Below are 15,125 nucleotides of genomic sequence, written 5' to 3' on the forward strand. Positions count from 1 at the left end.
CGTTTTGTAAAGAATCTCCCGTCTTGGTTTTGTACAGAAATTAATATTAAGTGACACATACGTAAAAGGGAGGAAAAAAACTTCCGATATTTAGCAGGCTACGGTCTGGAATTTAATTTAATAGCCTATTGTTGTAATGGTACTACACAGTTTACACAATAATTACACTGTGTTATAAATATTGTATATCAATGCATTTATTGTCTGTCAATTACCCACAATTGTGGCTCTGTCTCATTGAACAGTAGCTTATTTAATGCATTCTAATCCATTGTCAATCACTTCCGGGAACTTTTTGAAGTTTACATGAACCACGTGACCTTAACGAATTTTGAACACCCATAGAGCTGGTAAGTCTCGCCCATCCGCTAAACCCCCAGTGGACCTCTAGATTGAAAAATCGTCAATGCAAGTGAATGTGAGAAAATAATTATTTTCTGGTCCCGTTTGAATTGTGCCATGAATGTGAACATATGTTGTCTGTGAATTTTTAATATAATTTCTCATGTTACGAGTTTGACAGTATATTATATGATTCTTCGGCTAGCAGTTGTGGAAGAGACATAACGAGAAAGACTACATGTCGCCTATGTGACGTGAGCTAATCGCTAACATTAGCTGATATGCTAGTTTTTGTAACGGCAGGAATAAACACACATGGTAACAAAAATATTCGAAACATGTCTAGCTTCACTCAACACATTAACACTATGATACAGTGTAATAGTAAAGTCGTATGGTTCACTATGTTCAAAGTCGATCTTAATAACCCTCTTCATCTCAACCGACTGATGGTTGTTATGGGAAACTAGTTAGCTGTCGTCTAGGGGAAAGCTGTAGTCCACAAAGTGCTCTCACACAAAGTTTAACCGCATCAAACTTCTACCCGCTAAATTGTAGCATTCTTTACACGAAAATTTATATTAAAAATTCACAGACAACATATGTTGACATTCATGGCAAAATTCAAACAGGACCAGAAAATAATTATTTTCTCACATTCACTTGCATTAAAATTTTTTCAATTTAGAGGTCCAGCGGGGATAGCGGAAGGGGCGGGACTTACCAGCTCTATTGTCGCAACTCTACCTTTATATGGCTCTGGTTCCGGCCATTTCCAGCAACTGTCTGTCTCAGGCTTTAAGCATACAATATGGCTCTCTTAAGACTACAGATCCTGTTCCAACTGTTTCCTCTGCCCACAACTGTTTCAAAATAAAAGTCTCCACTACAATAATTCCCTATTAAATAATTTAACCATTTAAACTATCCATCTATTTAACTTTTCAACTATTCCAACTGTCAGTTAGCATCAACTATGCCGCTAGCCTACTATATTAAACCACCACCTACCTAGCAACCAATTTAGCAATCATTGAAATGAAGCATCTATGTCAGTTTCCATAGCAACCAAGATGATTATACTAGCAAACCACTGTAGTAACTCCTTTATATTTCTGATAGTAGCCACCATGGACACCCTAGCAACAACCTAGCAACCACATTCACAGTTAAAACCTAGCAACCAACATCATTAACCTAGCAACCAGCATAGCAACCACCATAACTACTCTAGCAACAGTCAGTTGTCATCAACTTTGACTCCCGTTAACTGTTTCCTCTGCTCACAACTGTTTCAAAATAAAACTCCTCACTACAATAATTCCATTTTAAATAATTTAACCATTTTAACTATCCAACTATTTAACTGTTCAGCCTTTCAAACTGTCAGTTGTCATGACTCCCGCCAACTGTTTCCTCTGCCCACAACTGTTTCAAAATAAAAGTACTCAGTACAATAATATCCTATTAAATAACCTAACCATTTTCACTGTCCAACTATTTAACTGTTCAGCCATTCCAACTGTCAGTAATCATCAACTACAACTCCCGCCAACTGTTTCCTCGGTCCTCAACTTCAAAATAAGTCCTCAATACAATAATTAACTATAAAATAATTTAACCATTTAAACTACTCAACTATTTAACTGTTTGGCCAATACAACTGTCAGTTGTCATCAACTATGACTCCCCGCCAGCTTTTTTCTTTATCTGACCTCCAATTTTTACTTAGATTATATTTTAGAGAATATTCAACAATATTTCATTCAGCAGCCATTTTTGCATTTTCATGCATTCGTAATTCCCTGGAATTACATACTCTAGTTTATTCTGCTGCTGTTGGCCGGTTGCTACACACACTCAATACGTTTCTTTATGTAGACAGGACTCTATCCCCATTTCACGCCTATAAACATGAACTACAGCAAAGTATCTTGCTCCGCCCATGTGTAATCTTTGACGCAGCCAGGCAGCTACAGCGCTACACTGTGGGGGCAAGTCCATGAGCTCCCATGTACATGCCCTAGAGCAGTGGTCCCCAAACTAAGGCCCGCGGGCCGGATACGGCCCGCCACCTCATTTTGGGTGGCCCCCCAAAACATGTCTGTGGTATATAGCATCTGGCCCGCACGGGAGTACAACATAGTCAAACTATAACCTCCGTAATTTCCCCCATTCATTCTCTATGGAGAGTCTGTACAGTACACTTGTAATACACTTTTTATCCACTGGTGGTTGTTTTGGCACTGTTTTGCATTTACCAATCGAAAACTGAATGAAATGTAGGCCTACCTGCAAACAAATGTAAGAGGCCTATGCTGACTGCATCAGTGCTCAAAGTATTCTAAAAGTTTATCAATTAATTGTTAATAATTAACTTCTTTTCAAGTCATATTTCTGGGACTTCCTGGGATAATTATTTCCATTTTTTATTCACTCTTTCAAATGTTCATCCAAATTCACAAAATTCTCATCAGGTGAGTGGAAGTTAGAATGGTGGTGATTTCAGATGTTTTTGCCAGCACTTCATAAACTCTCATAGTTTGAGAACTTTAAATTATTTGTAGGATATTGCTTGTTCACAACTTGAGCTGTGTATGCAAAGACAGAGTTCAGAGTTCACACATTGTAAATAAAATATACTTTTGGGACTCCCTGCTAATACTTTTGGGAATGCTAAAGTCTTTTTATTCGTATTATTTCATTTGAGCTACATTTTACATGGCATGATGGAAATATAAACACAGCTAACAATGGTATTAAATTGCAGTAGCCTATGATTAAATGTAATTGAATATTCAACTAAGGTAGACTGTTGTTGTTTACAGTACTATGCTATTTATGGTTACTGATATACTCCAGAGTCTCTGGCCCTCTCTTAGAGCCAGGCATAGTGAGCTGTAGCCTGCTTGGCCTGTCTACGTACTTCTGGTCGATTTATTTTCCCTACAGTACTCCGTCTGGAATAGGTTGATCCGCTTTCGTTTACTTCGGCAGTTGGGCAGCCGACCAACCAGCGAACAGTGGGCGTCCCTGAGAGCAATTACGTACCCAGGCATGGTGTGTCAATTACTACGTCCCCGCCCCTGAAGCAGATGCTTGGAATACATCAACGTAGGGAGCGAAAATGACTTCTACTAATGAAATCTTTGAGCAAATGTAAGTAATACTTTAGCCTATTAACAGGAGTGTCATGAACGAAGTCACAGTGGAGTAGGATGTTATATCGTCAGCTAAACTTTAGTCATAGATTTTGTCACTTGAAATAGGCTACGAACGTACCCGAGTCAAACTGTAGTTTAGTAGGCTACATGGTCGGGTCAAAATCGCTATTTTTCAAACACTAAGAAGGCTCGACATAACTTGAAACTTTGATCGAAGCATCATCAGTGTCTCTACATATGAACTCGAGCATTAAGAACATTGTTCGTGTACACATAGTTTACTAAAAAGAAAGATTTTGGACAACTCACTCCTTGCAAGATGGCAAAATGGCAGCGAGCAGAAAAAGCAAGTGAGTTGTTCAAAACCTCTCTTTTAGTAAACTCTGTGTACACCAACAATGTTCTCAATGCTCGAGTTCATGTGTAGAGACACTGATGATACTTCGATCAAAGTTGCATGTTGTGTCGAGCCTTCATAGTATTTGAAAAATAGCGATTTTGACGCGATTGTATCAAATAAGTAGTAGCCCTATACGAATCCCATTCAAAAGGTAATTTCACCCGAAAACGACAACGCATACAAGCTTAAAAGTGGCGCTTTGGACGTACTTATGCATTTATATGAAAGTTTGACTTGGGTACATTCACAAAACACTATATGATGCATTTTGGCGAGAGTTACGCAGATGAAACGTGTGATTGTTTGCTGATAAGATGCACCCGTGCTTTTTAGGGGCGTGCAGCAGAGAAACTTCTCTGTATGACGAAACGCCGGTTGTTAGTGATTGGTTCAAAGGAACTCCAATGATTTTAAACCTCAAACTGTGCCCTCCCACCCAGAAATAAACGAATGTCTATGGATCTAGGCTAGACTCTCTGCGAAGTCAGAGAGTCTGGTTTCCAGGCTAAGTGAGCTGGCCCTCGGAAGAAAAAGTTTGGGGACCACTGCAGCTGCAGCAAGGTAACCAGGTAACAGATTGTTTTCGTTTTTTTCATACCCACAGTACTCCGACATTGAGAAATGGAGATGAATAAAAACTCACCGGATCTCTCCTTTAAAGCTGCAGTTTAACACTTTCCTTTATTGACAATTCTGCTAACTGCAGTAGAAACAGAGGCAACAGTGGGCTATACATTATATATTTGATAAGCCTACATAAAATCCTCTAGGGTGTATGAGTCAAACTATTTCTTTTGGCATACCTACAGTCACTCAGGTGTTCACGATGGCAGGACACTCCAGACTGGACACATGAAGGGGGGGGGGGGGGGGAGGAGGGGGAGAGGTGAAATTCAATAGTAATACTACACAGGTACAACTAAGAGTCTTAGAAAAACAACAATTCAACAGAAATTAATGTCTGCAGTATCATACATGAGCATCAAACAGCTGTATACATGCTCACACCTGCAACTGCCAGTGACAGTCTCTTTGCTGTCTCTGTTATAGTCTAGGTCTGACAGGGCAGGCTCCAGCATACTACCCGACAAGTCTGGCAACACAGAAGCTTTTGCCCCAGACCAGAAAGACAAAACTACCGGTAGTCAGTCAAGACACTTACCAGCAAATCCAACCAGTAGTGGGACGAGTAAAGGGATAAGATGGTCAACGCTCATTTCCCCATCAGCAGTGTGCTTCATGTCGGCCTCTAGGGTGGGGGTGGGCGAGTCAAACTATTTCTGTTGGCATACCTAGTCACTCAGGTCTTGGCGATGGCAGGACACTCCAGACTGCTGAACACATGAATTGGGGGGGGGAATTCAATAGTAATACTACACAGGTACAACTAAGAGTCTTAGAAAAACAACAATTCAACAGAAATTAATGTCTGCAGTATCATACATGAGCATCAAACAGCTGTATACATGCTCACACCTGCAACTGCCAGTGACAGTCTCTTTGCTGTCTCTGTTATAGTCTAGGTCTGACAGGGCAGGCTCCAGCATACTACCCGACAAGTCTGGCAACACAGAAGCTTTTGCCCCAGACCAGAAAGACAAAACTACCGGTAGTCAGTCAAGACACTTACCAGCAAATCCAACCAGTAGTGGGACGAGTAAAGGGATAAGATGGTCAACGCTCATTTCCCCATCAGCAGTGTGCTTCATGTCGGCCTCTAGGGTGGGGGTGGGCGAGTCAAACTATTTCTGTTGGCATACCTAGTCACTCAGGTCTTGGCGATGGCAGGACACTCCAGACTGCTGAACACATGAATTGGGGGGGGGAATTCAATAGTAATACTACACAGGTACAACTAAGAGTCTTAGAAAAACAACAATTCAACAGAAATTAATGTCTGCAGTATCATACATGAGCATCAAACAGCTGTATACATGCTCACACCTGCAACTGCCAGTGACAGTCTCTTTGCTGTCTCTGTTATAGTCTAGGTCTGACAGGGCAGGCTCCAGCATACTACCCGACAAGTCTGGCAACACAGAAGCTTTTGCCCCAGACCAGAAAGACAAAACTACCGGTAGTCAGTCAAGACACTTACCAGCAAATCCAACCAGTAGTGGGACGAGTAAAGGCATAAGATGGTCAACGCTCATTTCCCAATCAGCAGTGTGCTTCATGTCGGCCTCTAGGGTGGGGGTGGGCGAGTCAAACTATTTCTGTTGGCATACCTAGTCACTCAGGTCTTGGCGATGGCAGGACACTCCAGACTGCTGAACACATGAATTGGGGGGGGGGGGGGGGGATTCAATAGTAATACTACACAGGTACAACTAAGAGTCTTAGAAAAACAACAATTCAACAGAAATTAATGTCTGCAGTATCATACATGAGCATCAAACAGCTGTATACATGCTCACACCTGCAACTGCCAGTGACAGTCTCTTTGCTGTCTCTGTTATAGTCTAGGTCTGACAGGGCAGGCTCCAGCATACTACCCGACAAGTCCGGCAACACTGAAGCTTTTGCCCCAGACCAGAAAGACAAAACTACCGGTAGGCAGTGAAGACACTTACCAGAAAATCCAACCAGAAGTGGGCCGAGTAAAGGCATAAGGTGGTCAACACTCGTTGGCTTCGTGTGCATCATGTCGGCCCTCAGGAGATAATGAGAAGGTGACCATCAATGCAAAGACCATAGAAGAGTCAGTGAGTGCCACGAGGCGTCCTTGAACAAAGCAGCGACTTCTCATCATGCTTCTCATGCATATCACTGTCCAGGTGTTCCCCATTGCTGCCTGACAATCAAAACTCACTGCAACATAAAAGTTGCAATAAAATGTATTCATCAAAATATGTTACCAGCCTAGTTACATTTGTGTGGGGGGAAAAGTAACATTAGTCATTGAAAATAGTTTGGTGACAACAGTGAAAGACTAGGACGTTCTTACTAAGTTTGCAACAAATTGGCTAACGTTAAGTTGCTGAACACCAAGCTAGCTGCACCAAGCCTGAGTTGTACCTGCGAATTATTTTTCAGAAAGCTACCTAAAGAATATAACGAAAATTCATCATTGTCTTCAAATAACTAAATGGTTGAAAACAAAAGGTTACAAAACCAGATAACGTTACCAACTTCAAAGTTCGCTCCTCCGCCGACCCTCAAGGTCGGAAACAGAACAACTTCCGTGAAAACTGTAGCTGTTTTAAACACAGCCCAGCGAATCAGATTGTCGCGAAACGGTCACATGCAATGTTCGGACTTCTGGGAAAGGTAGTTTTTGGTATGGCATGTCTAAGCACAATTCTTAGAGCATTTGCTTTGTCATTCAGACTTGGAATCCATCAATTGAACAAACCCACACACATACTCTGCCTCCCTGGTGTGACTCTTTGTCAGAGAAAAGATGTCTTTGATGTTTTCACCATCCCTGCCACCTACTCCAAGTGCTCATTAACTCTCCAGTTAGCATAACATTTGGCCAGGTGCCCTGATGGGGTGGGCATTAAGGATTTGAAGAAGACACTGATTCACCGGTGTTATTCAAAGACAATTTCATATTACTAGTTATTTCCTGCCTAAACCAGAATGATGAGAAGGCGGTTAACTTTTAGCCCAGCCTGTCACACCTCCTCTCATTCAGTGTTTAAAACCCACTGTGTCCTCTTGCTTGCCACAAAACAGACACACCATCTTGACTGGAACCTGTTGATTGAACTTCATCACAACACAGTGAGTTGCTCTCAGAGAATTTAAAGTGTTAAAAAGTCATGCCACTGTTCCCTAAATGCTGAAATTTCAAAACATGTCAGATGTACTAGGCCTATACCAGGAATTGCTATGCTAATTACTACCTGTATTTGAATTTGACACTGTAGGCCTACAGCTACTGTAAGATGCATCAGTAGCAACAGTGCCCCCCTGTGATTATAATGTACCATTTCTAAAGTAGCGATTACTGCACCTCTTGTGATTATAATGTACCATCTCTAAAGTAGCGATCACTGCACCTCTCGTGATTATGATGTACCATCTCTAAAGTAGCGATTACTGCACCTCTTGTGATTATAATGTACCATCTCTAAAGTAGCGATCACTGCACCTCTCGTGATTATAATGTACCATCTCTAAAGTAGCGATCACTGCACCTCTTGGACAGGTTGGTCCTCTGCAGCCGTGGAACATGGCCTCCCGTCTCTACAGGCGATGCCTGGCTCTGCGCTCCAGAGCCTGGGTCTCAGCACAGGGTGAGAAGGACCGGTGTTATACAGCCCTGCTGCGCTGCGCGGCACTGCATGCTCATACTGCACCATGCACACAGACAGTGAGCAGCGTGGGGCTATGGGCTCTGTATGTATGCCCTATAGTTGTATTAGTGTGGAATGGGTTATATGTGTGTGTGTATATGTAGCATTAAAAACCTCTAAAGTTTCTTTTCCCTTGAGAATGACTGTAAATGCAAACACAAATATGAGATTGTAAAGTGCGTTATGTCACCCATACATCAGAATAATTTGACAAGATTTGGGAAAGATTGTAGTCTTTTGAGTAAAGCTTGAATGGGGGGCATTAGTTAAGACTCCAATCTTTCAAGAATCTTTCCCAAATCTTGTCAAAGTCTTCTGATGTAAGGATGGCTTTAGTGGCTGAGTGATTCTCTGGCTGAGTTTCTGTCAGTGGGTGGAGCTAGCAAATTTCAAAACTTATGGATGCTCCGGTATCATTCTTAAAAAACAAAAACATACAAAAGAGTTTGGCCTATAGCGCTTGCCATTACCATACAGTAAACATATCTGTTGACAGGTTAAATTTTGATCACAATGCATAATCAGACCAAATCGACTCTCATCAGGCCAACAGAAGTGCATATACGTGGGGTGAATAGGTCAGGGAGCCGGGTAGAGAGGAGACGACACAATAGTATAATGCCTTTTAATCATCCACTAGCACTATTCTGTCCAGTTCCCTCTGGTTCAGTTCCTGTTTTGCTGACGTGAACCTCAAGTGAAGAAGAGCCAGGAGGAGCTGTTCTCTGAATCTCGTCAGTTACTGTACATACACCTCGGCAGGAACAGGATCAGATTGGACTCAGATTATTGCCCCAGTGTCACCTCTGCTTATTTATTTACACAAGGTCACGTCACCACCGTTTACGCATCCAAAACAGGCTTTTTATAATGTAACAACAATTGTCACTTGATTTAATTTCAAATATTATCTTGATTTTTTTTTAAGTAATAAGTTTTAAGTCTTAAACATTTTGAGTAATATTGACAACTGATTGGGGTGTTACTCTCAATCATAATTGGCACAAGTTTTTTACCACTGTATTTGTTGTGTTTCTGCTGCAGGTCCAAGGCATATCACTCAAGCAGCGTCGGTCAAGACCCTGGAGGAGTTTGAGTATGATGGGCCTCATATGAAGACTTCAGTTCCTGGGCCACTGTCACTGGTAGCCTACTCTTGACCAATATCTCCTGAAATACTGATTCAGCTGTCCTGTCACTGTGAATGGTTACCAAATATGTTTTGAGAATTAACACTCACCACCAGACCATTTTCCCTCGAGGTTAATAAGTCATCAAGTTTGTAGTGAGGCCTTTTGGGATTACCTTTGAAAATAGCACTAGTTGATGAGTACATGACCTTATCCATGAGGACAGTGCGTATACAATGTTTTGCTTTTGTCATCATTGGACAGCTTGTCACATTCCTGTCTTAACTATTCTCCTCCCCGTCCACTCCACCTCCACACAGGCACTGCAGAAACAACTAGGAGAGATCCAGGTGAGCAGGGAGGGTATGTTGCACACACAGACACCACCCCTGACTTGATACCAATCATGTTAGGCTCTGTAAAATTCATCCGAGAATTTCATCTGGAGCATTTCAGGAGCATTCCTCCTAAAATGTAGCCTGGCGAGCCAGACCCACATTAAAATGTAGGGTCTGGGCACTCACCGTTCGCAGTGCTCAGTCCGAGGGGCGGGATAATCAGTTGTCTTTCAAATTCCCTCTGCACGCAATAGGACGCAATAGGATATTTGTTTTCAAGTAGCAGGGAATTCAAGCCAAACCGTTGCAACTCTGCCATCAATCATTATGTTAAGCCCACCAAACGACTCTATACACGATTTCAATGTCCTGATTAAGTTTCGATTTCTGGAGCTCACAAGCCAACGGAGAGTTGCTAGACTAGCCCTGGCAGCAAATGTAATTTGCTGCCGCTAGGGGCGCGTCTAGATTTCTAGGCTACCTAAAATGCTCAAGAGTCAAAAAATAATTAAAAAACACTACACAATATGGAGTGGGGCATGTGTATATCAGTCAGAGGGGTGTATGAATTGACTGCGCTGGTCCCCCCTCTCTCAGAACGTACAGTCTCTGAACTTCTTCTGCGATTACGAAGAGAGTCGAGGGAACTACCTGGTGGATGTGGACGGAAATCGCATGCTGGATGTCTACACCCAGATCGCCTCCATACCCATTGGTGAGAGCGGAGACACAAAAACCTCTCTCTCAATGTTTTGTGTTTGCATATGGTTGGGGGTAGTCAGTGATTCTAAAATAATGAACATAATGTCAGAGGGTAAATACAATCAGTGACGGTCTCCATGCTTTATTCATTTGCAGGATACAACCACCCCGCCCTTATGAACATTATGACCAATCCTCGCAATCTGGTAAGGGTGGCTAATGCATTCTTTACCTGTATGAGTGGGAAAAGAAGACGGTGAGAATCATGCATCGTCAAATTTAATATGAACTCTTTCAGAGTTCCTTTGTTAACCGGCCTGCTCTGGGCATGCTACCACCCCGGATGTTTCCAGAAAAACTGCTGGATGGGTTAATCTCTGTGAGTACTAAAGTACCTCTTTTGTCAATAACTGCTTTAACAAACAGACAAATATGCTTGTCTTCATATTAAATGTAATGGTGGTTTAAGGCTAGTCTGTTAGCCATTTCTATTTTCTCCTCATCAGGTGGCCCCCAAGGGCTTCAAACGGGTGCAGACAATGGCCTGTGGCTCTTGCGCTAATGAAAACGCCTACAAAGCCATTTTCATATGGTACAGAGTAAGTACAATTCAAACACCTTTAAAGGAATAGAAATTCACAGAAATAGAGAAAACTTGTTGTTGATGGTGTTGTTTAGCTATAAGTGTACAACTGATTTGGTTGCTTATCCACTTTTTAGACTAAGCAAAGAGGCCACAGTGACCCAACTTCTGAAGAAACGACAAGCAGTGTCATTAACCAGGTCAGAGTGACACACATGTTGTTTACCCTATAGTATTTTTTCCTGTTTCCAATGTGTCCTGTAGTTGAATTAACTGGCACTCTTCTCAAAAGGCCCCTGGCTGTCCTGATCTCAGCATTCTGTCCTTCATGGGTGGATTCCATGGCAGAACCCTGGGTAAAGAAGAACCCTCTCAACCATGCTAGCCATTAACAAAGAGTATAGAAGTACCATTAAGTTGCGATTAATGCTACATCAAAATTATAATGCATTCACCGTACATTGTGAAACCACCACTGACTATATGAGTGTATACATATATACACATACACACATCACATATACATACACACATATACTGTACATATGTGTGTGTGTGTATATGTCATTTTTATACATGTATGTAGTCTGATATGTGTAATTTAGGGTACGCTTCCTGTTGTTTTTTTAAAAAAATGTTAATCAAGAAATCACCAAACTAAACTAAATGGAGCATGAGGTCACTGCTTCTTGTGTCTGCCATTTATCTGTCCCACAGGCTGCCTGTCCACCACTCACACCAAGGCCATTCAGAAGCTGGACGTGCCGGCTTTTGACTGGCCAATAGCACCTTTCCCCAAACTGCGCTACCCACTGGCTCAGTATGAGAGAGAGAACGCACAGGAAGAGAAGAGATGTTTGGAAGAGGTGAAGTCCTCACACACACTCTTTCATCATCACTGAGAAAGGACATTGAGTATTATAATAATGCTGGCCTGTTTATGTTCCCATAAGCCCTACTCTATTATCTTGAAATAAAATAATGTTTTCAATATGATAAGCAGAATCAGATCGAGGACATTAGTTGTTAGTTGTCTTAGTTTGTCCACTGGCTCATTGCTTCTCTCTGTATCGGTGTTACCTTCACTGTAAGATGAACGGTATGTGAAGATGTTAATGTTAAACCCCACAACATGCCTGTATATGTCTGTCACAAGGTGGAGGACCTTATCGTTAAATGGGAGAAGAAAGGCAAACCAGTAGCAGGCATTGTGATTGAGCCCATACAAGCAGAAGGAGGCGACAACTACGCATCTTTTGACTTCTTCAGGAAGCTCAGAGCCATTGCCAAGAAGGTTTGGATTTTACTATGACCATGTGACTCATAGGCCTCATGGAACTGTAAACGGTGGCTGAGTGGAGCGGGATATGAGGCTGACTGAGTCAATATTACTACCTCTGCTGTGTGCTGTGTCTTTTTTACCTGATCATTTGCACCTTGAAAATTGACCACACAATCGGAATATTGTTGGTGATCTCTGTCTCCTCCCGACAGCACGGCTCTGCATTCCTGGTGGATGAGGTGCAAACAGGGGGAGGTTCCACGGGACTGTTCTGGGCCCATGAACACTGGGGACTGGATGACCCAGCAGACATCGTCTCCTTCAGCAAAAAACTGCTGACAGGTGGCTTCTTCTACAAAGACGAGTTTCAGCCAGACAAGGTAGCGTCCAGACCATTAAAATCTGATTACTGAGTGCTTCTGAGTAGCATCACAATTAAATGCTATTTGGATTTGACAGATCTGATCAAGATTCTTCTCCATCTGTTCACATCAAGATTGTGTCAAAATCACTTTATCATTCATATAAGTCCCTTTATTTTTCAGCCTTAAAAAAACATTATGCTTTTCATGAGATCTGTTTTTTGTCCCTTCCTAAGCCCATGAGGATCTTTAACACTTGGATGGGGGATCCCACAAGGAACATGTTCCTGTCTGAGGTGCTGAAGGTGATGCGCACCGAGAATCTTTTGGACCAAGTGAATCGTACGGGTCATGTCATGCTCAATGGCCTGTATGACCTACAGGTAGGCTTCAGGGGGGAACTGTTGTAAACATACACAACGTGTAAAGGTTTAGCAGAGGTCAAAGTCAGTCTACATACGTAGTAGCAATAACGTCTCTCTACCAAATGTTCACAATGTGCACCTGGAGCAAAGGTTATCAAAGTTTTTTTTTTTTCATAAGCCTATTGCATTTGTTGGCAAAAGCCGAACTTTCAGCCAAGCCCTTGACATAATTGACGTCAAGTTTCCATGGAAACTATTTTCTACTTGGCCCCCTTCATACTTGCAGTTAGTGTGAATACGAGTTTTGTTCTACCTTTCACTCCAGGCTCGTTATCCTCACCTCCTGAGTAAAGCCAGAGGACTGGGGACATTCTGTGCCATCGACGTCAAGGATGAAGACACACGAAACAAACTCATCCTCAAGGCCAGAAACAAGGGTAGGACAAAGCATGACGCCCCAACATACAACATGAGAATACAGTTATGTCGCATTCAAATAGCACATGCATCCTATTAAGAGCTCTTACCTGCCTCTGTTGCTCTTGCTAAGGTGTTGTACTCGGAGGCTGTGGCACCCAGTCTATCAGATTTCGACCTGCTCTGGTCTTCAAAGAACACCATGCACAACTCTTCTTGAGCATCTTCAGTGACACCTTGGCTGACATGAAGTAAAAGGCCGGGAAGACTTCCCAACGGAACACAGACACACGCAGGGTCATTTTTTTTCTGGCCATACCATAAACAATAGCACACCAATAAAATAGCACATAACCTGTTTTGTTTGATGCATTGGGCAGCAATTATTAGTCAATGCTGCTAAATATAGCCATATAAAATATCGCAACATGCATCAACACACAAAATGCATGATATTCCATACAGAGATTTTTTTTAGAAGTTGGTCCAGAAACACTTTTTGCACAAAATGATATTACAATTTCTATGTTGCAGATGTATTTTTAATGTTATGAATCAATGAAGTAAGTTTGGAAAAACTGCATAGGCTATTCTGTTTCTTGTGCAATCATGTAATAAATTGTCTACAATATATGTAAGATACTGTACCCCTTTATGCCATATTTTGTACATCACACACCAACATTTAAATAATAAGAAACATGAGCCAAAATATAAAAAGTAATCAAAATAACACACGATTTAGGTTAGAGTGCCAAAGACTTTCTCAAATCCACGCTTATCAACCACGCGTCCAAATCGGGTAGAGAAATACATTATGTCCGTGGTACTATATCGCTTTAAGTACAAAATCGTCTCGTTTGGAGAGTCGCCGACATCTCCAAAAGTCATGACATCGTTCACCGGCATGTACAGGTCATTGCGACGGCCCCAGAACGTCAGATGGGACACCTTGAGCGTAGTCCCAGAAGAGTCCAAGTACATCCTTCCCACTACTCGTCTGGCGAATTGACTGATGGAGTAGAGCATGACAGCAGCAAACGCTGCAATCCCAGTGCTGTAGTTCACCACGGTCAGGGAGAGTTCTCCTTGGAGGAAGAGGTAGTATACAGGGGGGAGCATGACAACAGTGATTCCAGTCTGTATAAGTTTAAGTCTAGACAAAGCCCGTAAAATTGTTATGGTAGGTAATGCATAGATCAAAGTATATTTCTGCGAGGACAGATCAGCACAGTGGGCAACAATCTGGTGTTGATAGAGTAGAGGTGCACTCTGTACGTATGGCAATGCTGGTCTCGTGAAGAGTCCCGAGTGAGAGTGCGCTGGGATCCTACGAAGGACTTGGCTGACACCGCTTCCTTTAGCGCAATAAACGTGTCCCCGACATTGAATTACTGGAGAGATCGCAAAGCGACCAAGCTGTATTGATTTAAGCTGTAAAATGGGGAATATAAAACATACGCCATCAGATTAGCCTACTTGAAAGATAGCGTTAACGTTAACCAGGAGAAGTGTGAGTGACCAACCCCAAATGTCAAGCACTTTAGTCTGTGACATTCACATATGATTGAATTGTTTTGCTCCTCACAACATCACGGTCAGAAGAGCATACATAAAGGTTATATATTTTGGAAGGATTTTACAAACTTACCATCTTTTCAGGCCTGACCAGGGACTTCAAGTAACATTATAAACATGACCTCTACAAGCACATGCGCATCAGCCCTTGAATCGCT

The 15,125-nt window shown here is 42.1% G+C and overlaps 2 protein-coding genes across 2 annotated transcripts; one reads left to right on the top strand and one right to left on the bottom strand.

Moving 5' to 3' along the window:
• The first annotated feature begins 7,039 nt into the window (after window positions 1–7,039).
• Window positions 7,040–13,655, top strand: LOC143133261 (4-aminobutyrate aminotransferase, mitochondrial-like). The gene is made up of 15 exons (XM_076293039.1): window positions 7,040–8,150; window positions 9,255–9,355; window positions 9,661–9,690; window positions 10,276–10,393; window positions 10,537–10,586; window positions 10,679–10,759; window positions 10,887–10,979; window positions 11,101–11,163; window positions 11,256–11,319; window positions 11,681–11,829; window positions 12,120–12,257; window positions 12,458–12,625; window positions 12,844–12,990; window positions 13,298–13,409; window positions 13,523–13,655. Exons 1-15 carry the CDS (start codon window positions 8,087–8,089, stop codon window positions 13,642–13,644), a joined length of 1,500 nt encoding a protein of 499 aa, XP_076149154.1. The 5' UTR covers window positions 7,040–8,086; the 3' UTR covers window positions 13,645–13,655.
• Window positions 13,656–13,687: 32 nt separating this feature from the next.
• On the bottom strand, window positions 13,688–15,125 carry tmem186 (transmembrane protein 186). The gene is made up of 2 exons (XM_076293030.1): window positions 15,041–15,125; window positions 13,688–14,823 (listed from the first exon to the last, which is right to left on the bottom strand). The coding sequence occupies exons 1-2, from the start codon at window positions 15,041–15,043 to the stop codon at window positions 14,131–14,133; spliced, it is 696 nt and encodes a 231-aa protein (XP_076149145.1). The 5' UTR covers window positions 15,044–15,125; the 3' UTR covers window positions 13,688–14,130.

The sequence above is a fragment of the Alosa pseudoharengus genome, unplaced genomic scaffold (assembly GCF_046254945.1).
Source record: "Alosa pseudoharengus isolate Yale_2024_CS ecotype anadromous, Long Island Sound unplaced genomic scaffold, YU_APseudo_1.1 YU_APseudo_1.1_scf_1, whole genome shotgun sequence".
In the NCBI taxonomy this organism is placed as follows: domain Eukaryota; kingdom Metazoa; phylum Chordata; class Actinopteri; order Clupeiformes; family Clupeidae; genus Alosa; species Alosa pseudoharengus.